Here is a 21,419-nt window from a genome sequence, read left to right as displayed (position 1 = left end):
GAGCAAGCTGGGAGTCCCCAAAGGGTGCAGATGCAGCCTCCAATTTGTTACTGATTAGCAGAAAATATCTGGGCTCAACAAAAGCCTTCATATCTGCCACCACAAGCTCATCCTCCAAAACAGGAACTTAGAGAGAGATGCTTTTAAAGAGAAAAGGAAAGGGAGAGTTTCCAGGCAATGTGGGCTTCATTCGTTATCCTGAAGTCCAGTCCCAGCACATCCCAGCAGTGGGGAATTCCCTGAGGAAGGGCAGAAGGCAGCTGGCCTGGTTAAGCAGCAGGAGCACCAGGCACCAGCAGGTGTTTGTCAAACAACTGAAGACAAAAATAGGGAAGACTTCACAACCTCTGCCAAGTTCAACATAAATGACATTAAACCTGCCAAAAGCAGTCGAAGGAACAACCAGCTGGAGTCAGAAGAATGAGCCAAAAAGTCAGAGCATCTCCCAGTAGAGGGCAATGACCTGCTAGGAGATTGTGGGGTCAGTGGGTGTCGGGGGAAGGAGCATTCAGGAAGGAGGGAAGCAGAGAAGATCAGGTAGTTACCTTTTCCAGTTTGTGATGCCTGTGAGAAATGGGGAGGATTTCTACAGGCTCCCATACCTTATCCGTCAATGACATTCCTGAATGTTTTGGTTTAAAAGACAGATGTGTGCCAAGGAAGGTGGAAACCTCCCTGGGAATAGAGAATATGACCCCCCCTTACCTCCGAATTTGAAATCAAGGGCTTTCAGGCAAAGATATGGGAAAAGGAATAACAGTTCTTTACTAGTATCTATAACGAGGCAAACAAGCAACAAGAATAGTAACAACAAACAAAACCAGAAACCCGGTGGCAGCTTTCTCTGGGCTGCCAGACACCCTTCCCTTTGGTGCAATCACGGTCACAACCAGCAGGGGCGCTGTTGGCTCCGGGCAGGGCAGGTGCGATGACTTCTCCGGGGCTGCAGGGGGCGCTGTGACGCGAGGTCAGTCGCCTCTCTCCCTCAAGGGAAGAATGGCGGGTGGGCTGGATGGTGGAGCGGCCTGCAGCAAGAACCTCGGACCAGTGGCTGGGGCAGCAGGGGCTGGCTTGCCCGAGGTAGCGAGCAAGAGGTGGCAGAAACTCCGGGGTCAAGGTCCCGGGTTTTCCCCTGAGGCACCCAAGTGGATGATGAAGGTCCTTCCCAGTTAAATTCTGTGTTAATAAGGTCCCAGTTCAACGGCTGCTTTTACAAGCAAAGGTTCACCCGCAGTAGGGAAGAAGCAATACAGAGCTGGGCTCTGGCAGTCATAGCGAACACTCTCAGGAAGCAGCAGCTCGACTGTCCCCTCCAATGCCCAGAGAGCAAGAGCACGAGCTAGGAGCTGCACCCAGCCTCTTCCCCCCAGTCTCCTCGATATCTCTGCCCCTCCGAGAGAAATCCCTCAGATAAGAGGAGTGCAGCCAGGTGCACTCCTCCCCCTCCCCCATGAGTACATATTTTGTCTCCCTTAAGTACCAACCGTTATTGCCTCTTAGCAACAGATGGGACAAAATTCCATAAGAGAAAAAAAAACAAAAGGAAAAATCCTAACCTCCAACACTGAGAGTGGAGGGATGTCTGTCGAATTTTGGGGAACTGGAGACCAGTAAGGAAAGGGAGGAAAATTACAAACATCAGCACAGTGAAATATTAAGTGATACATATGGAGTGAAATAATCTTTACATGTGAGATGGGCGTGGATGTGACTCCATGGACCATTCACAGACAGCCCATCCCAGTGACAGCTTGAGAAAGACTCCAAGGGAATCTCAGGTATGGGTAGGGAAGGAGCAGAGGTCACGAAGGGTTGTGATGTCCCTGCACAAGCCCCAGCTCACTCACCCTCTGCCTTGTGCTGTTCTGGGCTCCTCAGCTCAGGAAGGAAATCATTCCATTGGGAAGGGTCCAGAGGAGGTTACTGAGTGTCGTGAGCTGCTGAATCTGAGTAAGGAGCTGCTCTGAGCTGGAAGTACCCAGCCTGGCCTAAAGAGAAACTGGGGAGGATCCCCTTGCCCTCACCACACTCCTTAAATATCAGAACCAGGGAGCTTCAACTGCAGCACAGGGGGTGCAGGTCCAGAACACACTGAGGGGTGTGGGAAACAGATAAAAGCCTTACTATTAAGATCTTGTTCGTTTCTGTACACTCTTGCTCACGAAAGGACACCTCCTGCACGAGGCAGTGATTGATCTGCGACCAGTGTGGACATTACATGGTGATTGAATGGAAAGGCATGTGATTGACAGGTACACAGCCAATCTGTGCCTACCCCACCCAAATGGAGGGTATAAGAACGCTTGTTCTCTTGCTAATAAACAGATTTTCTGCACACTGTCCATGGAGATCATATGCCTTTGTTCCCCAGCACTACCGAGGGGTTTTCCCTGCCACAGCCTTTGGATCCTTTCAGCAGTGACACAAATGACACTGATGATAATTAACTTTTTAATGGACTGAATTGATGGCTGTGAAAACTCCTGGGAGAGAAACCCACAGAGGATGAACTCATGGAATTATAGAAGATCCTGGGCTGGAAGGGACCCACAGGCATCATCTAGTCCAACCCCTGGCCCTGCACAGACACCCCAATAATCCCACCCTGTGCCTGTGAGCATTGTCCAAATGCTCCTGGAGCTCGGCCAGCCTTGGGCTGTGACCATTCCCTGGGGAGCCTGTCCAGTGCCAGGCTGGTGGAAATGAGATTTACAGCTTCCTTACTCCTTTTGGATAAGGCAGAGCAGTCCAAGCTCCTGCAGGGTAACAGAGTAATTCACACCTTTCTTGTTTCCTAACACTGGCAAAACAACCAAAATAAAACCATCCAAACCCAGAAGCTTGAAGAAATTCCAGCAATTTTTATTGATGTCAGCTTTTCCAATGAAGCAAATACATACAGTACAGCCAAAACAAAACTCTGAGACATTATTCTCACATACCTATATCTTACAGAATACACTGTAGAGCTATGGACTGGTAAGGCTGAGTTGGTCTCACACTGCTGTGTGTTCAGAGAGGAATAAAAATGCCTTTGACTCGTCCATGAGGCTTCTGAAATGCTGGGGTGGGATTGTACACACACAAAATAAACAAAGCATTTATAAGAAAATAGACCAAAAAGCTCTGCTGCGCCCAGGACAATGAGGATGGTGTTTATTTACATGGCTGGGTGTCCAACTGCTCCTGTTTCTGCTGCTGCTGCTGGCCATGCTCCTTCCTCCTCCTCAGGAATTCTCCCTCCCTGTGCCACAGACCTGCCCTGTCCCTGTCCTGGGGGTGTGCCCTATGCTGGCTCTTCAAGGAGCAAGTAACAGGAAACCAGGTCATCAGAGAAGATGTCACAGTTAAAAACATGCCTTAAAAAAATACCTCCCCAGAATGAAAAAAAAATTACACTGGATGTGAAAACACCATTAGTTTATATCAGAGGGAACCTCACTGAGCTCCCAGAATTGCTGGTTATGAGCAACATAACTGAAGTCTGATTTCCCTTTTTCTTCTCACAACTGGTTACCAAAATCACTTCACTGACTTGGGTAGAGTCTGGCGTCCAGATTTTAAAGAGAGACTTAGAGGAAAACAGAGTTGGGTATCAGAGAATTTCCTGGGGAAGATCCAGCCCTGGGATAGCAGAATGGTTGTGATTCCTGCAGCCCACAGCTCTCCTGAGTGAGCTCTGCCCTGAGGTGTGAAAGCAGTGACAAACAGCATCCTAAAAACAGCTCAGTGGGAGGAACCTCTCTGGTGTGCCCAGCTCATGGCAGGGAAAAGGTCCCAGCCAGGTGAGATTGCTCAGGGCTGTGCCAGTCACGTTTGGAAGAGCTCTGAGCATGTACACAGATTTTATTTTTATCATTTTGTTAGCTTTGTAAAAACAACTGTAGCAATGGTTTTTGTAATGAAATTTATGTGAATGATGAATCTGTCTCCTGGAGTCTAATATTTACTAATGAAATCTCCAGTACCTGTAAATTTAATTGTGAGCTGGTGGCCATAAAGCTACAGCTCTTTGTGCCTTGTACAGTGGCTCAGTAACTGCATTGGGGTGAAAGCAGCTGCAGTGTTTTAAAATAAAGGTTAAATCATGGCCAATTAGAGAGAATTTCCTCTTTAATCCATTCAATTTTGTAGTTTGGTTTCCCCAATTAATTTTCCAGAGAAAAACATTCGCTCCCAGGACTTGTGTCAGACGTGTCACTACAGAACAAACCTGAATGCAAAATTGCACAGAACATTTTACACCCAAACTGAACCAACCCTGTGGATACTGCAGCCCTTGGAGACATCCACAGATGGGTCCTGCCCAAAGCATTTGGAACATTTTACATCTGGGAAACCACATTCAGCAAGGGAACTGCTGGGGGCTTGGAAGGGCTTTGCCCACAGGCTGCGGCTCTTTGCTGTGTTCAAACCCTCCTGAAACACTTCTGTCCTACCGGATTCTCCTGGTTCTGCCTCTCCACTTCAAAGGGGCTTTTTTCCCTCTCTCCCTTGACTGCAGCTCTGCACAGAAACCTCCCAAATGAACATGGATAATGGCAGGCAAAGAGTGTCTGCCCATTAGAGTGCACAAGATGAAGCCTCCCTTTGAGCCCAAGAGGAAAAGCAGCTGGAAATTATCTTCCTCTGTGGACAGGAACCCCCTGTGCTCCAAACCGGGACCAACAAGGGCCACCTGGAGCTGCAGAAGAGCAAGCCTGGCTTCAAGGCGAGTTCTTTAGTACATTTGGGGGTACAAATCACCCCATGGATGTGAAGTGAGCACCCTGAGTCCCACCAGGAGTCTGACTTAAAATGAGACTGTTTTTCCATTTCCAGGCTCATAATACATCCTTACCAAGCACCTCCTGAACTCCTGATGTTTGAAAAATGGGGCCCCGTGCCCCTGCACCCTTTGAAGAATAACGACCAGCTCAATAAACCTGTGTGTGGGACAGGCAGCAAACACAGCCTCAGCTGCTCCTTCCCTGTGGGTCTGAGCTGTGTCCCCTCCAGGGACAGGGAGAAGACAGTTTTCTTTTGGAGAGAGGAAGGTTGTAAGAATCAGGTTGCCCTGAAATGAGCTCAGCAGTCCCTCATCACAGCCTCACCATCACAGGCAGATTATGCAATTCAAGATCCCAAGAAATGAAACATTTCCAAACCTGACATCACACAAGTGCTCACATTCCTTTGCACATTAATAACCACTTCTTTACATTGACCAATAAAAACAAAATGTGATTAAAGAGGTCACATCCCTCCCTTCTTCCTGTGGTAGTCAGTGATCCCAGGGGAAAAACACTTTGCCTGTCCCACTCAGCTTCTCAAATGCCACTTTGTCCAGGTACAGTCAGGAACTGGAATTGTTCTGGCGCTCAGAATGGATCACGACCCGGCAATGTTCGAGCTTTGCAGTTGTGTCCCCATTGTCCCCTCACAAGCAGCTTCAGGGAAGGGTGACTGAGACCCGGGAGAGAATCTGCAGGTGCCGATTTGCTTCTTGAGATAAAGAGTTCATGTGACAGGAAAGAAAATGCTAACAATTATCAGAGAAAATTCCTAAACAGAGAAGAAGCCCTTGTTCATAACCGTTAGGAATAACCAGCCTTGGAAAGAAGAGTATCCTTGTGTGTATCTGTTAATAATGACCAGATGCAAAGGGGGAACTCGACCTAAAATTGACTTTTTTTGTGTTTGTGGATAAAAATAGGTTGTGACAAATTTTTAGCATGGCAGTAGTTGATGCATGGATCAGATAGAATTGGAATAAAACCCTGGAAGGGGTTAAACTGCACAATCACCCTGACTTTGGGTGGAAAAGGGGACTAAGCTGGAGGAAGATCCTGCTCCCCACGTGTGCTCTATGTGTGCTGCCTGCACACACCTCCACACCACACCCAGAGTTACACAGACACACTCTTGGCAAAAAAAAAATTATTGACATTGAGAAAGTATATAAAAGTCCCTTCTTCCCCCTAAAAAGAAGAAAATGCTTAAAAATATCAGTGTCATCCACATGAAATCCATGTGTTTGGTTTGCTTTACAGTTGAGTTGAACTCAGAGACTCTCTACAGCTTTAACATCCTAAGGAATCGAGGAAGGGTTGTTCTTCCTGGACATGAACCAACTCCAAATTCTGAAATGGAAAAAAAAATAAAAGAAAAAGCAAAAGCCCATATAATTAAAGCACTCAAGAGATCTTTTCATTACAGCAAACCCCAACTTTCAATCTTTTCTCTGAGCCTGGCTGCAGTTTCTTGGCTGCCCATAGCTTTTCTACCCCCTGGACTTTCATGCTCCTCAGAGTCTCAGTGAAAACAACCCAACAGAGCAGGAAGTGAAATCCATTCCTAGGTAGACAGAAGAAAGGGGCTTTGGCATTGTTTTCTCTTGGTTTGATCACAAGGACTGTGCTGGGGAAGGAAGAAAATAATTCCCTCTGGATAACCTCAGACACTATCCAAGAGACCTCTGGTATTTGCAAAGTGCTTAAAGCTTTTGCCTTCAGTGGGAATCATGAGTGAAAAGTCCCTGATGGGTTCAATCCTCATTTCAGACTGAATATAAACCCATAATGATGCCCTGGAAATTCTGTCCACAGTTTCTCTTCCCTGGATTCTCTGTTGGGATTTTTAGTTCACAGAATGTAGTTCTCAGTTCTGACCTGAGGCTGATAGGTGGATTAAGGGCTCAAATAATCCCTAAGGCTGATGGCTGAAGCCATGGATGTGCTGGAATTCACTGCACATTACTGGCACTGTCTGGATAACATTGCTTAAAGTTTAGGAATGAGGGCACTGCCAGGGAGAATCCCAGGAAGAGCCTCACCTGGGAGGGTTTGGGAAAATGCACTGAATCAGTGATTGCTTGGCAAAGGAAGTGAGAGACACTGCCAAGCCAAGCAGCTTTGTGTGTCCTGGGACATACGTGCTGAGCTCTCCAAAATGCACAGCTGGGTAGTGGGGGCAACATCTGCCCTGGGCCCAGGGGCAGCACAGCCCCGACCTCTTAAAGGAGCAGACTGGGCTGAGAAGATTTGGGATTAAAATCTCCCAAACACACTTTGGAGGTTATTAAAATAGCAACAGACTCAAAGGATTCCTGTGCCCCAAATCCACCACGAGGTCCATGTTCTCACCTGCAGCCTGAATGTGCATGGAGAGGCTCTAAAATCTGGAGGAGAGGGTCCTGAAGGTCGTTCCTGCTAAAGATCCCATCATGTTCTTATCAAACCCTTGCTGAAAAAGCAGAAACATATGAAGTGCAGTGAGTGCATATCGGTTTCCACACTGAGAGCAGTTATTGAGAGCCTTCTGCCCAACAAGGTGTGCTTCATTCTCAGCCAGCCTCCTCTGTCAGCCCTCTGGGTGCCTTTGTCACTCTTACTGATGAACTTCATCTTCATAGAGTCATAGAACTATGGAATGGTTTGGGTTAAAGGGACCTTAAAGCTCATCTCATTCCACCCTCTGCCATGGGCAGGGACACCTTCCACTGTTGCTTTTCCTTGCATTGCTTTCCATCAGCCCAGAGTTGGACTCTTCCAAGTCTTTGGAGGAAGCCTTTATTTAATCATTCACTAAGTATTATTTCATTTAGTTCCTCAGCCTGGAAAAAGTCTATGCATGATGCATGTGCCCCTGCAGCCTCCCATCCCCCTCCCCTAACGTTTACCTATGCAATGAACCTCTGTGTGAACACCAGAGTGACTCAGTCACACCAAAATGAGCTGGCACAGGCTGTGAGCAGAGCCTGGCACAAAACCACCCCAGCTCCTGTGCAGAGAGTCCCTCACTGTTAATACGGGAACAGGGTTTGGGTGATCTGCTCCTGCCTCCAGGTGCTCCCCTTTGTAGGGATTCCTCCTTCTCTTTAATTTGGCCCTTAACTCTCTGCAGGTGCTGCTGCTCTTGAGTTGGAAAAACCCAGCTTGTTCAAAGAAAGCGACCGGGAGCAGGAGCTGGGAGTTGGGGTTGCAAGCTGGAGATGAGGGATGGGGGATGGGGGATGGGGGATGGGGGATGGGAGATGGGAGATGGGAGATGGGAGATGGATGGGAGATGGGAGATGGGAGATGGGAGATGGATGGGAGCTGGAGCTGGCTCAGTGCTCATCTGGCTCTGCACTTTCCCAGCTTCTGTTGCAGGGAGAAAAACACCTCCCAAATACTCCTCCTCTTGGTTTGAAAGCTTACCCTGACATCAGGGTGGATGTAACCACAGGGCAGGGCTATGAACTCAGAAGAAAATGGACAGGAAGAGAAAAGGGACCTTGCCAGGGATTGTTGGGACCCAATGGACTGTAATTGAGGGAATCCCCTAAATGACGGCAAAATGCCCAGTGAGTTCCAGCCCAGAGCAAGGGGGCTGTGCCGGGGAGGATCCCACCTTTACCAGCACCATCCCCAGGGAGGAAGATGCCTGCCACAGGCACGTCACCATCTGCTTTGTCCCCAGAGTCAGCGCCCAGGTGCCCGGGGCTCCTCCTGGGTGCTGCCCCACTTGCTGCTGGATCAGGGCCTTTGCCAGCTCCCCACTTCACCAAGTGAACAGCCAAGGGCCGTTCCTGACTCCCGGGAGCAGGTTGGGTTGTCCTTACCTGCTTGAGCACACTCTGGAGCTCCCTGTTGGACCAAAGGTCTGTCAGGAGGAGTCGAGCAGCTTCGGCTGCTTTCGGACAGGAGCTGGGAAGATGAAAGCAGCAGGAGGATTATGGCAGGCACAGAGCAGCACCCCACAGACACTGCTGACAGCCTGGGACAAGCCCAGCTCTAGCTGGGAGCCTGGCTAGCCACAAGCAGGACTGTCAGTAACACCCTCCCTGCTCTCTCTGCAATGTTGTGTGACAACAACTGTGACCAGAACAGGGCAAATGAGAGAGAGGCGAGGAAAATGAACATTGAACTTAGCTGAGTCTGAGATTTGAGAGAAGGAAAGAGGAGGGAAATGGTGCCAACCCTTCGCTGGAGTCTGCAGGGACAGCGTGGGTGGATCTCCTGGGAGAGGGCAGAGGAGCTCAGAGCTGCCTGGAGAGGACAAGGGATGGGAGCATTTGCAATAACAACATTTGCAAGCAGCTCAGAGCCCTGACTCAGCACGAGGGAACAGATACCTGCTCACGTAACAGCTCGAAACCGTGAGTCATCGCAAGACCTCTGATAATTTTGGAACATTTCATACCCAGATATCCCCTCCCTGCTGACTCCCATCACTGCTCCCGATCTCCGGGGCCTCGTTCTGGCTGTGGGAGACTCCTGCTCTGGGCTCAGGGCAGCAGCCCCAGCCTGTCACACCCAGGGTGATGGAGAGGAGCAGGACCAGGCTTGGGACCCTCCCTGTCTGATAAAGCTCCACAAAAACTTGTCCTCAAAAACACTCCTCAAAACATTCCTCAAAACAGACCCCAAAAGGCTCCAAGAAATGGGACCAAGAAGTCATGAGGAACCTCAACTCCATACTTAGAGTGTAGGAGGACAGGGATGGAACCACATCCAGTAAATTTTGGGGCATTTCTCTGAAATACACAGCCGCTGTTACCAAAGAAATGATCGAGTTTAACTTGGTCATAAACTTCAAAGGGGTTGTGCAGCTCCTGGTGTTGTGTGGAGAGCTGGGGGACAGCCACAAATCCCTGAGCAATGCTTTGAGACAGAAAAACTGGGTTTTATTTCCAAATCACTTCTCTGGTTATGACCACCCTATGCTCTGACACCAGAATGACAATGTTTTAAAACATTTTTTGGCTGAAATGTTGTCTGTGGCTGAAAAGCTATTAAAGCCCTACAAACCCAAGGGTAGCTATGATCAGATAGGCAGAGCATGAACTGGACTCTCTCTTTCAAGGATTTGTAGTTTCAAATTGTTTCTCTCTTTCTAAGCCAGAGTAGTTTTCTCTTATTTTTGAAGTAATCTACTTCTAATGATGCTAAATATGTACTTTTTGCCACTATGTCTCCAGAGAAGATCTCAAAAGTTTTGTGTTTTCAAACCAAAATTACCAGCATTGGTACCTGAGTCATTTATGAACTAAGGCGGAAGTATTTCCAAACTTTTCACTTGAAGGATTGGCACTGACTGTTTCATACACCACCTACTGCTGCTATTTAGGTATAAAAAGATCAGTATGAGCTGGTGGAGCTCTTCAGTGCCAACTTCAGTAGATAAAGCAGCATATTCCAAGCAAAAGTGCTAGGAATAGTGTGAATACAGCAACATGGAGCAGAATATCAAGGACAGCTGATATGGGAAAAAAGTTCCTTAATAACAAATTGCCTGAAAATCAAAGTTGATTTTAAGGACAGTTTGTTTTTCACAAATACAATTATTCATGAAAAGTTGTAGAAAGGCAAGGAGGGATATGTCCTCTGGTGGCAGTGGCAGGAGTCATCCGAAAAACTACGGGCTTAACAAAACACCAGCAAGACACAATCAGAAGGAGATGGTGGGGAATGGGGAGAAAGAGAATGGGGGCAAAAAAGACAAGAATCTTGTACATAAACATCAAATAATGGGGAGAAATAATTATTTCTCAAAGGACAAAAGTACAAAGAACTTTATGTGTGTCACTGAGAATGCCAAAGAATACCCAGAACAATAGTTGCTTCAAGATGTGAAAAGATTGTAAAATTGATATCAAAGTGCAATCTTTGTGAGAAATGGGAAGTTGGAAATGTGTGGATGAGAAGATCCCTCTTCCACAGGGAACCATCAAAGGAAGAACTGTGTTTCTTGAAAGATTAACTTTGGTAAAATGCTGTGGTAGAATTGAACTGCAAAATAAAACTTTGCAACAGAAAATGTGTGAAAAGGGAAGGAACAAAGAGAAACAGAAATAAATCCATGGTAAAGGGATGAACTGCAAATGTGATGCTCTAAAGTACAGGGACAGATTTTGGGAAAAGCTTCAAGTGCAACCAGTAGAATTAATGAGGATTATAATTTAATTAATGAAATAATGTTGAAAATGAGCAGAGAAATGTTTTTCAGACAGTTGGAGATGAAAAATGAAAAGGAAAGCAAACACCCCAATAATCAGATCCAGTAGCTTGATTTTCAGAAACATCACCAAAAACTGAAGAAACTATTAAATACTTTGGCAATTTGGATTAAAAATAATGAAGAATAAAGGAACCCCATATGACCATTAACCCCGTGTCAAAGATGACAGCATCTGCAGGAGATACAGACAATTATTTAATTGGGATGCTCCTCCAGGAAGGAGAAAAAACCACATCCATCAGATAAACTGCTGAACCCTTTCTGCCTTTCAGTCAGAATCCAGCTACAAGAAACATGAGGAGAAAGAAACATGGGAAAGGGCAAGATCCGTAACTCACTGCTCTGGAACCTTGAGTCTCTTTCTAAACTATGACTCTAAAGTGGTTTGAGCAGGTTGAGCTCTCGGTTTGCAGCTGGAAATGCAGTGAGAGCCCAGCTCAGAAACACAGGGCAGATCTGTGGGTGGCAGAGGAGACACAGGGAAGGAACACCCAGACATCGACCTCAGCCTGGGGTCAGAGAATGTCCAAAGGCAGCTGAGGAAGATTAACAGAGAATACTGCAAAATCCTGACAGGGTATAGGGTATCCCTGTGTCCTCCCTGGCAAGTGGGTCCCCCTGAGCCCCCTCTGTCCCCCCTCTCTCTGCTGCCTGCAGTGCTGGGAAGGGGGAGGTTGCTGATGTTGAACTCAGCACATTCAGAACCACTGTGGGGATCTGGGGGCTTCAGCCAGCCCCCAGCACAGGTGGGGTATTTATTTATTGCCACTGGGGAGAGGGGAGGCTCTTTCTGATGTAGGGCTGGACAAATCCCACTCTAATGGTTTTTTGTTCACAGGCTACATGTGAAAATTTCACCTTGTGACCTAGAAAGAGTCCGAAGTCACTCCAACATCTGCTCTGCTGGAACAGCCTGAAATAACACAGCTTGAACAAGTAAGATTAGTCCTGTGTAGAAATTATTCTCTTTTTTCCCCTAATAATTGAATAGCATAAAAATCTTTGGGGACAAAAATGGGTAATGGAGAAGGAATAACTCAAGTTTTGGATATTGTAAGAACTGGGAGTTTCTCAGGAGGACTTTGTGATCCAGGCAGGACTGGAGACATCTCCAGAGTTTGGTAACTCCTCACAGTTCAGTGAGTCAGTGCCAACCAAGCTCATCCCCAGCAGCCAAGGCAATTAAAGTGTTCCCAGCCCGGGTTGAGCAAGGCTGTGCTGGAGCAGCAAATTACTGAGCACTGGTCTGAGGGAGCCACAGCGGGCCTTCAGCACCAGTAAATTCCATTCAAAACAACGAGGGCTTAGAAGAGGGCTGGGTTTCATGGTAATTGGGCTCGTTGAAGAGTGGAAGCAAATAAAAGCAGCAAATAGAGTGATGCTCCTTGGCCCAGGCCCAAACTAAACAAGGAGGTCCTGTATAATGACTGAGAGTGTCTTTGCCATGGAATAAGAGGTGGATTGGAAGAGCTTTATCAAAGGATGATGAAGGCATGCAAATGGTTTTCACAACAGAAAACAATGGGTTCCTTGTCTAAGGCATTTTTAAACAAAGACAGATGGCAGGACAGATGAAAGCCTAGGAAGGAGAGAACATGGTCAAAGATAATGGAAGTTTAACACCAGTTTGGCCAGAAATGAACACAGAGCTTGGCAAGGCTTGACAGGCTTGTGCTTCAGGGAATATGGATAACAAACAGGACAGAATTCCTACCACCAAACCCCAAACAGAATCCTAAAATAGAAAGTGGTAAAATTTTATGAGATTGCTCAACTGATGTAAAATACAGGAGTAGACCAGGGAGGTACTTAAAATAATTCCTGTCTGTGCTCCCCCAGAGCTGCATCTTGAGGAGGATGATTCAATAAAAAAGATGAACAGATTTGCACATAAAAGTTAAGCACAATCCTTGTGTACCTGCAATGCTGAACCTCAGATCTGACCTTCATGGCAAAGTTTGAGGGAAGCCCAGGAGCCAGGAAGTCACTGACATCCCCTGTTCTGAGGGCTGGAATTTTTATAGATCAGAGAATCCCAGACTGGTTTGGGTTGGAACGGACCTTAAAGCTCATCCTGCCATGAGCAGGGACCCCTTCCACTATACCAGATTGCTCCAAGCCCCATCCAACCTGGCCTTGGACACTTCCAGGCATGGGGCAGCCACAGCTTCTCTGGGTACCCTGTGCCTGGGCCTCCCCACCTTCATAGGGAAGAATTTGTTCCTAATACCCAGTATAAATCTCCCTTTGTTTAGTTTGAAACCATTCCCCCTTGCCCTGTCACTATCTGCTTGTATAAAAAAATAAATTCTTTTTAATAAGCTCTATAAGTACTATTTTTAAAAGACTTTAAGATGTTGATGCTTCAGTTCTTTTTAGAATTTCCTAAAATTCAACCAGAAAATTTCCAGAGGCCCCTCTGCAAATTCCACCCGGGATGGCTCCTGCCTGTTTCCACTAAACCAGTGCTGAGGATTTCTGCCCACCCACATGCCCAATTCCTTTATTAGGAAGGAATAATGCTCTGCTCTGGCTCCGAAGGGTGTTGGGAAGGCTCCGGGGTCAGTCTGTCTCTGCCCCTGCCTCATGCCCCACACTCACCCGTTCCGGCACAGGCTCACTACATTATTTAGTAAGTTGCTGGACAGGTAAGACTTTCCCAGGTGGGGGTTGGACATGATGAGGTTCCTCAGAGTGTAACAAGCTGATGTCATGATCTCCCCATAGCTGCTGGTGTTTCCAGACTGGAACGACAGGAGACGGGACACATCTGGGAGCACCTGGTGAGCTAAAGAGGTGGAGGAATGTTCCAATCAACAATTAAACACAATCTGGCACAAGTGAATTACTCTATTTGTGTTAACAGCAAGCAGAGTTATCTCTGCAGGGAGGCACTGGCAGTGTTGGACAGTGATGGTACAATTGTCATCAGTGGATTTTGTCAAGACAAAAGGAGGGCTGCAGGCTTTTGAAAGAGCAGTGTTGTTGGCCATGGGCACTCAAGTCCAACTCAGCTCCCAAAACACTGTCACCCTTATGGTCCTGTACGTTTGTCACTGTCCGTAAAGCACAGCACGTGTCACACAGCACTGGTGACCGTCCTTGGGGCCAGAGGAAATGACACTGCTCTGCCCAGTTCTGGAGCGTGGCTAAGTCTCCTTATGTGGCTTACAAAGGGAGCTGGGCAGATCCCACAGGGCTGAAAGCTGGGATCCAGCATAGGGAAAGGACTTACCCATGGTTTTGTGGAGCACAGGATGCCTGGACATGTTGCTCAGCAAAGAGGCCCCAGACCGGATAACCTCGGAGCTGTTGGATTGGAGCAGCCGAGCGATGCGGGGCAAACCCTTCTCCTTCAGCCCAATCAACTGGCTCATGGCATTGGACATCTGAGGGAGAGCAGAGATGTCCATGACTTTCAATGCCAGGGGGACACAGCTGGGATGATGGTCAGAGCTGGAGGAATGTTACTATACCATAAAATGAGCACTGTATAATTCCTTCTCCTGCTGCCATAATCCTAATTACTCTGTCAGTTTTACCTCTCTTCCCCACAATTACGGGAGTCTGGAGAAAAGGAGGCTCAGGGGAAAACTTCTGGCTTTCCACAACTCCCTGACAGGAGGCTGCAGCCAGGGGGGCTTTGGGCTCGGCTCTCAGGGAACAAGTGATAGGACAAGGGGAAATAGTCTCAGGCTGCCCCAGGGGAGGTTTAGATTGAATATTGGGGAAAATTTCTTCACCAAAGCAGCTGTCAAGCAGTGGCACAGCTATCCAGGGCAGTGGTGGAGTCACCATCCCTGGGAATGTTCAAAAAATACATGGATGGGGCACTTGGGGACATGGGTTAGTGGTGAACATGGGGAAACAGTTGGATTTGGCAATCTTAGAGGGCTTTTCCAACCTTAATGATTCCTTGATGCCGTGACATTTGAAAAGTCAGCCTCTCATCTGCTGTGATGCAGCTGGTTCTGATGTTCTCTGGAGCCCCAGTGGAGCAGTTGATCACTCAACTGACATTCTGAAAGCTTGAGAAGTTTTGCCTTCATGTCCCTGTTGCCGCCACCCTTCAAAACCCCCTGGCAGCTCCCTGCCCTGGCCCTTCACAGCTCCCTGCCATGCCACAGTGGGCTATGGGGCAGCAGAAACAGATAACAGATGCCTTTAGAAAGCAATCCAAGGACCAAAAATACACATCTTAGATGTGATCTCATGCTTGTAAATGTAGAAGGTCTCAGGATGCAGCCAGGGCAGATGAGTTCAAGCACATCCCCTGAGTAAACTGCCCTTATTGACAGAGTTTAAACCGAACTTCTCAGCTACTGCCCCGCCAGAAAGGCTGCTGGAGACACATGTCCATTAACAGTGACATGGGAATGGAGAGAAGGGGCTGGAAAACAACCCTCTTCCAGGGGGCTGAAACCCAATTTCCCTCCCATGATCTGGGAGTCACATGTGTCCTGCTCCACACTCACACCAATAGGACTGGGGTGTGTAAAGTGCAGTTGAAGGCCATTCAAAGCCTTCCTCTATTGGCTAAAGGATCACAGCATGCTCTGTAAGCTCATCCCCAGATTCCCTTTCCATCAAGTGAAGCAAACCTAGCAACTCCAGCTCCAGCTCTGAGCTGGAAAGGGACCCTTGAGGGGAGGCGCCACTTTGCACATCCAGACAAATTTCAGCCATTCCATTCCAGGAGGCGGAATTAAGTTGCTCCAGCACTGTCAGAGCTGGGTTTGGTTGATTGTTCCTTGTGCAATGTTGTTGATTGCTGAAATTTTCTTTTCCCTGGAGCACAAACTCCAGCCCCATTTCTCTGACCAGCTCTACCCATCCATGACAGCCTCTCTCTACCTTCCGGTTCATGGCACTGCTTACTTAAATTTCCAAAAATCAAAGTTCCCAATTATTTAGCATTGAAATCCTTGTGACAAAAGTAGATCAGAGCTGGCAGGTTAATGCCATGCCAGCAGACAAGGCTCTGTGTGAGTCACCCGTGTCTCTGGGTGGGACACTCCCCACACGTGACACGCCTCTCCTACCTATGGAATCATTATCTCTTTATCTCCCCATCCATCTTATTTAAATTGGGATTGATGGAGCTGGGCACAAACAGACAAGTCAGGGGCTGTCCCAGTGGAGGCAGCCTGCGAGGACCTGCCCAGGGCAGCAACGTGGACCAGCGGAGCCGTGGTGGTGACGTGTCCCTCACAGTGCCACAGCGTCACCCAGCCCCTGGCACCACCATGCTGCCGTGCCCATGGGTCAGGACATCTGTCACAGCTATTACACAGGCAGCTCTGAGGTGTGGACAAGCTGCAATCCACAGCACAACCCACCCTGTCATTAGAGCCACCTCCCCTTGGAACACACGCACAGGTGGTGGCACAGCCCTTCTCCCACCTCTCATCACATCTGACCATGGGTGCACATCTGGGCTTACCCTCAGTGCTGCCCTGTGGGAGGGTGCCAACACCATCAGCTGCTGGTAGTGTGACCAACAGGCTGGGGAAACTCGGAAACCCAGTGTATGGATCTGGAACAGATCCTTGGGATGCCAATTGTAGCTCCTCATGAGACCCCGGGTTTGGAATTAATAAACATCCCACTGGATCATCCACTGCAGAAAGACTGGCTGTGGTGCCCTGAGGTTTAAGGAGGACATTTTTCTTTTTGACGGCTGTGAAGTGATGATAACTGGTGACCTTAGAGGTCTTCTCAACCTTACTGATTCTCTGATTCCATGGAAGTGCTGACACATTTGGGTGCACACGTGTGGAGGAGAGGGAAGCTCTTACCAGCCCTCGGCTCGCAGTGAGGTTCTGCAGAGCTCCAGCACAAGCTTCCAGGGTGGCATCCTTCTTGCTCTGATCCATCAGGGACAGGTAGGTGCGGATGGCATCTGAGTGGTAGAGCCAGCTGGGGCCTTTAGGTTTGAAATCCTCCTCGGGAAGGGGGACCCCATACTCATCATTCTGCAAAGACATGAGAAATGGGGAGCTCAGATCCTGCTCTTCCCTTGCAGCCCCTGCCTGGGGCTGAACATCATATTCCCAAACCCTCAGTGGCACATCCTACCTCCATTTTCCCACTCCTGCTGTTGAAGCAACCTGTGAGAGTCTTATCCATGTAAACACTTCGGGCCATGTGGTTGAGCTGGGTGTATTTGTTGGGAACTTCAGCATCCAAGCGGTAGGAGAGGTTGTGCAGGATGCAGATGCAGTTCTCCACAGACTGCATCACCCCCAGATGAATAAAAATTCAAACATTACATTAGGCAGAAGAATATGGCGCAGCACCAGAGAGGACATAGACATAGAGAGGACAGAGGACATAGACACCAGAGGGCCATAATCAGCTTTTTTAGCACCACAGATGCTCCTGGACCGGGTTCAAGGAGTGAGGAATGGGAGAGAAGGAGCAGGAACAGAAGTGAAGGAAGGTCACAGAGATGCTGCAGTGAGGATCTCAGGGAGCTGCTGACCCACAGAACCTTGGGAGGTCACGCTGCCACAGACAAGTTGGCAAACAGGAAAAGAGAGTGTGAGAGTGGTTGGATCAAACTATGAAATTCCAATTTTTCAAAGTCCCCCTTTCACCGCAGTCAACTTCCAATGATTCTCTCCGAGTCACAGCTACAGATCAGGTGACACTTTTTACCAAGAACAGGCCTTAAGCCTCCTTTCCCTGGATGTCACAGTGCCCACTGGGAAGAGCAAGGGAGAATTTTGGCTGGATACCCATAACCAACACCAGAACCCATGGTTACATTTCCAAAGAGCTACATTCTGTGGGTGCTGCTGGAAAGGAGCTTCCTGCAAAAGCCACTTCCCACAAAAGAGGATTTGCTCAATCTGGAGAGAATTCAAAATAATTTTGGTACTTTCCCAGGTATTGAGAATTTGAGGGTGATGAACTTCCAAAAAGTTGTCTACAAACACTATTTTGTCCAAGGCAAGTGCTGTTCACACACAGCCATCAGTCACAGTCAGGGTACTGACAAAGAGATGCCAACTCCTGACTTCCTCCTGAATATGGTTCCAGTCTGGGGATTAAACACTTGAGTCCTGCTGGATGAGGAGATGTTGTGGGGGGGGAAGAGCAAGAGATGGAGGTTTAGATGCTGGAAGGTTCTGGGGAAGGGAAGGGAAGGGAAGGGACGGGAAGGGAAGGGAAGGGAAGGGAAGGGAAGGGAAGGGAAGGGAGCATACTGGGGACTCAGAAGCCCAGGTATTTTACTGCTGCTCTGTGTTTGGTAAAGGAAAATTGTAAAGCCCAGCTCTACTTCAGGCCCAGAGCCCCAAGGACTTGCAATGCTCCAAGAGATCCCACTGGGGCTTGAAAGGACAAGAGAAACTAGAGAGCCTAGCCCCCTCCCCACCTTGTGTTTGTTGGAATATGATTTTGAGGCATTCCCAAGGTTCTAATTATTAACTGTGGGGCTAGACAGGCTGGGGCAGCAGCTGGTACCTTGTCATCAGGGCGGTTGGAGGCCACACAGTTCTGGGCATAAGTCATGACCGAGTCAATCAGGCCGGGGTAATTCCTCATGGTCTGGCGCCCCATGTCTGCAGAGCTCAGGTTCCTGAGGAGCCATTGAGGAGCATGGCAGGGGACAAGGAGGAGAGAGGGTGAGTTAGGCTCTGTTCTGGCTATGGCTGTCACTGAATTCAGGGATTTTTGGCTGGTTCAGCAAGGCTAATGAATTGCTCTCGTTTTGGAGGCCTTTGGTGGGACTGCACTAATGCACAGCTCCCTTGTTGCTCTTTAGGCCTGATTTCACCTGGAACATGTCCTGTAAGGAGCCCTGCATAGAGGACACACTCCCAAGGACAGTCACCAGCAGAACGTTGCCTCACAGGCTCTGCATGTGCCACTACAAACACTGTCTCCTGTGAGGAGCTTCCAAAGGGAAGACTGGCTAAAGACCATCTGGGGTTGCTGTGATCATCAAGAAGCTGCATAGGGTTGTAAGCACAGACCTGCCCAAGGTCAGCAGAAATGTCTGTGTGGGGAACAGGGTGGAGATACTGGAGAGCAGCAACGGCTCTGACCAGAGGGACTGACCCATCTGTGAGGCTGAAATGGGTTCCTGGACAGCGGTGGCTGCCAGGACAGAAAAGCTTTTCCAGTAACAGGATATGGGTTTTGTTGTTTTGTTCTGTTTTTCTTCCCTGTTTCGTTGCCTTGTAGTTTGCCAACGAAAAACAAAGAGAGGTTGGCAGTGGTTGCGAGATATTCACTGCAGGCATTCCAGAACTGGATCTGATGTTCACTGTGATTTGCAGCCTCCTCATTAACATGGATTCATCTGCAATCCAGAAATGCTTGAGCAGCAATGGCTCGGGCCCAGGGCAAACCCAGGGCTGTTCTCATCCCTGTGTTCTGATGTGGCAGAGCAATGACTCAGAGCAGTCCTGGCTCAGCCCTCGGAGCAGGGGCTCCAGATCCAGCTCCCAGCTTCCCTCACTCTCCCTGCTCCCCAGTCCTGCTCCCTCAGGCCTCTGGAGCTCCCTTGCTGACCTGCACCTGGCAGTCTCCTTTGGGGTGTTGGGCACTGCTGCCAAAGACTGGGATCAGTCTCAGGAGGCAGAGCCTGCTTTGAGTTAAACTCCACAGAGTTTTTACAAGCTGTTGCCATTCTCTTTCTCTCATTTTAATGGGAGATTTTATGGTGTTGGTGAGTTGGGATGGCCTTAAAGCAGAGCATCTCATACGCTCCGTACCCCACGCATCCCAAGCCGCAGCTGCTCAGGGGAGCTGCCTTCCAGGACAGGGAAGGAGGGAGCAGCACTCCCTATCTCCCAGACATGGTTCCCAGCCACAGAAGCCGATGGTATCAGGTCTCCAAAGGCACTGCCCTGCTCAGCCTCTCGTTTCATAAGCACCTCTAGCTCCTGCGAGCTGCATGTCTGGGAAGGGCGCGGCCAGCGCTGCCTCCCTCGGGGAGAGCTTCCCTTGATGAAAGTACCTCATTATACAGGGCAGGTTTTTGCCCCACTTGTTCCCATTGAGACAAGGAGCTCACATCCAAGTGGAGGAGGGAGGTAGGAGAAACAGCAAGTCAGGGCGAAGAACCTCTGCAAAAGGGCTCTGGTTTCCCGTGAACAAAATAAACTACTCTGGGCTCAGTCTGCACCTCCTGTTTCGTAGCTGAGCGTCCTGATAAAAAGAGCCAGGAAAACTCCAGGACAATGGGACTGCTCTGTGCGAAAACAGTTATTAGAAGAAGTGGGAAAATCCTTGATTTCCCCACACAGAGAATTCTGTCCTTTTGTCACGTAAACCCCAAACCAGTTTGTTTTCTCTGGAAGTCTCAAAACTTTAAAGGCAAAATCTGCCCAGTTTCCTGGGCTGAGCTGAACACTGATGGGTTTCAGTATTTCACAAAGCAACTTCTGTATTTTTTGAGAAGAGACTTAGCAAGAACAAACTTATTAAAAATAAAAAGCCGCTAGACAAGTATTTTATATGTATTTTTTTTCTGCACCTTCTCTTAGGAAAGCTTTCTCAAGGAGAATTTTTCATTAACACAATTGTAATGAGCATGATTTCAGCTCATTGTAAGAGGATTTAGACAGCTTCCGCATTTGCCCACAGACACAAGATGCAGTCAGTCCCTGCCTGGTGACTCACCTCAAACACCCTGTGGCATTGAAGAACACTTCTGGGTCAATAATTTCTCGTGTCCTGTTGCAGCTGCCATCAGACCAGCCCGAGAAAGGGATGATAACACAGTCTGTCAGCACAGGGAGGGCCTCCTGTATCAACTCTTCTTTTAGTTCATCAGTGGAAGAGAGGTTCCAGAGCAGTCCTAGGAAGGAGGTGGGACACAAGCTCAAGCACAGGGTCCTGTGCATTATAAACTTTGTTTAGGTCAGAGTGATTCCAGCACCAAAATCCTTCTTCCCTTCATCCCTCCTAGCTGAAGGTTCAGAGGCTGCCCAATACCCTAGTCCCTGTCCACTCCTTTGGGAGACAGGCATGATGGGCCCATGTGGAGGTGGGCATTTAAGCATCCTCCCTCCTCTCAAAATTGCTTTTTTTGCCATCAGGTTGCAGGGGAGAGCATCTCTCCAGGGATCTTAGAAAGGCTTGCACATAAAACCTGGGACACAGCTGAGGGTGACCTGGACCAAAAAACTCCTGTCAATTCCTCAGGAAAAGGTGAGGCACCAATGAGAGAACTCAGCCAACGCTATTGAGGTTGGCAGCTCCCTTGGCCCTTCCTGGGAACAGCACAGGGGCCAGGGGTGCAGGGAGCCATGGGAATGGCAGGGCGACCATAACTGGGGGAGGACCTGGGGCAGGTGCTTCCCCAACGGACACTTAGGAAGTGAGGAACCTTAATAGAACATGGAAGGGCCTGGACCTCCTCTGCCTTCTGATTTAGGTCACCCTTTGGTGCAAGAGGAGCATATAACACCTCTCTGTGC

At 48.5% G+C, this 21,419-nt stretch overlaps 1 protein-coding gene and 1 long non-coding RNA gene across 2 annotated transcripts in view; one reads left to right on the top strand and one right to left on the bottom strand.

Moving 5' to 3' along the window:
• The first annotated feature begins 872 nt into the window (after positions 1-872).
• On the top strand, positions 873-2,363 carry LOC146426847 (uncharacterized). The gene is made up of 3 exons (XR_014856647.1): positions 873-1,080; positions 1,696-1,778; positions 2,168-2,363. It is a non-coding gene; the product is annotated as an uncharacterized LOC146426847 (long non-coding RNA).
• A 478-nt stretch (positions 2,364-2,841) lies between these two features.
• PKP1 (plakophilin 1) overlaps positions 2,842-21,419 on the bottom strand; it is a 48,908-nt gene continuing 30,330 nt past the window's right edge. The window contains exons 6-14 of the mRNA XM_085083243.1: positions 20,620-20,797; positions 18,454-18,568; positions 17,062-17,217; positions 16,782-16,958; positions 14,219-14,372; positions 13,585-13,771; positions 8,585-8,669; positions 7,125-7,224; positions 2,842-6,122 (exon numbers count right to left, since the gene is read on the bottom strand). Of these exons, the coding sequence (XP_084939369.1) occupies positions 7,153-7,224; positions 8,585-8,669; positions 13,585-13,771; positions 14,219-14,372; positions 16,782-16,958; positions 17,062-17,217; positions 18,454-18,568; positions 20,620-20,797 (1,124 nt within the window). The 3' untranslated portion in view covers positions 2,842-6,122; positions 7,125-7,152. The remainder of the gene's footprint in view (positions 6,123-7,124; positions 7,225-8,584; positions 8,670-13,584; positions 13,772-14,218; positions 14,373-16,781; positions 16,959-17,061; positions 17,218-18,453; positions 18,569-20,619; positions 20,798-21,419) is intronic.

The sequence above is a fragment of the Lichenostomus cassidix genome, chromosome 26, assembly GCF_008360975.1.
Source record: "Lichenostomus cassidix isolate B80296 chromosome 26, HeHo_3.0, whole genome shotgun sequence".
In the NCBI taxonomy this organism is placed as follows: domain Eukaryota; kingdom Metazoa; phylum Chordata; class Aves; order Passeriformes; family Meliphagidae; genus Lichenostomus; species Lichenostomus cassidix.
This window is presented reverse-complemented; position numbering and strand designations above follow the sequence as displayed.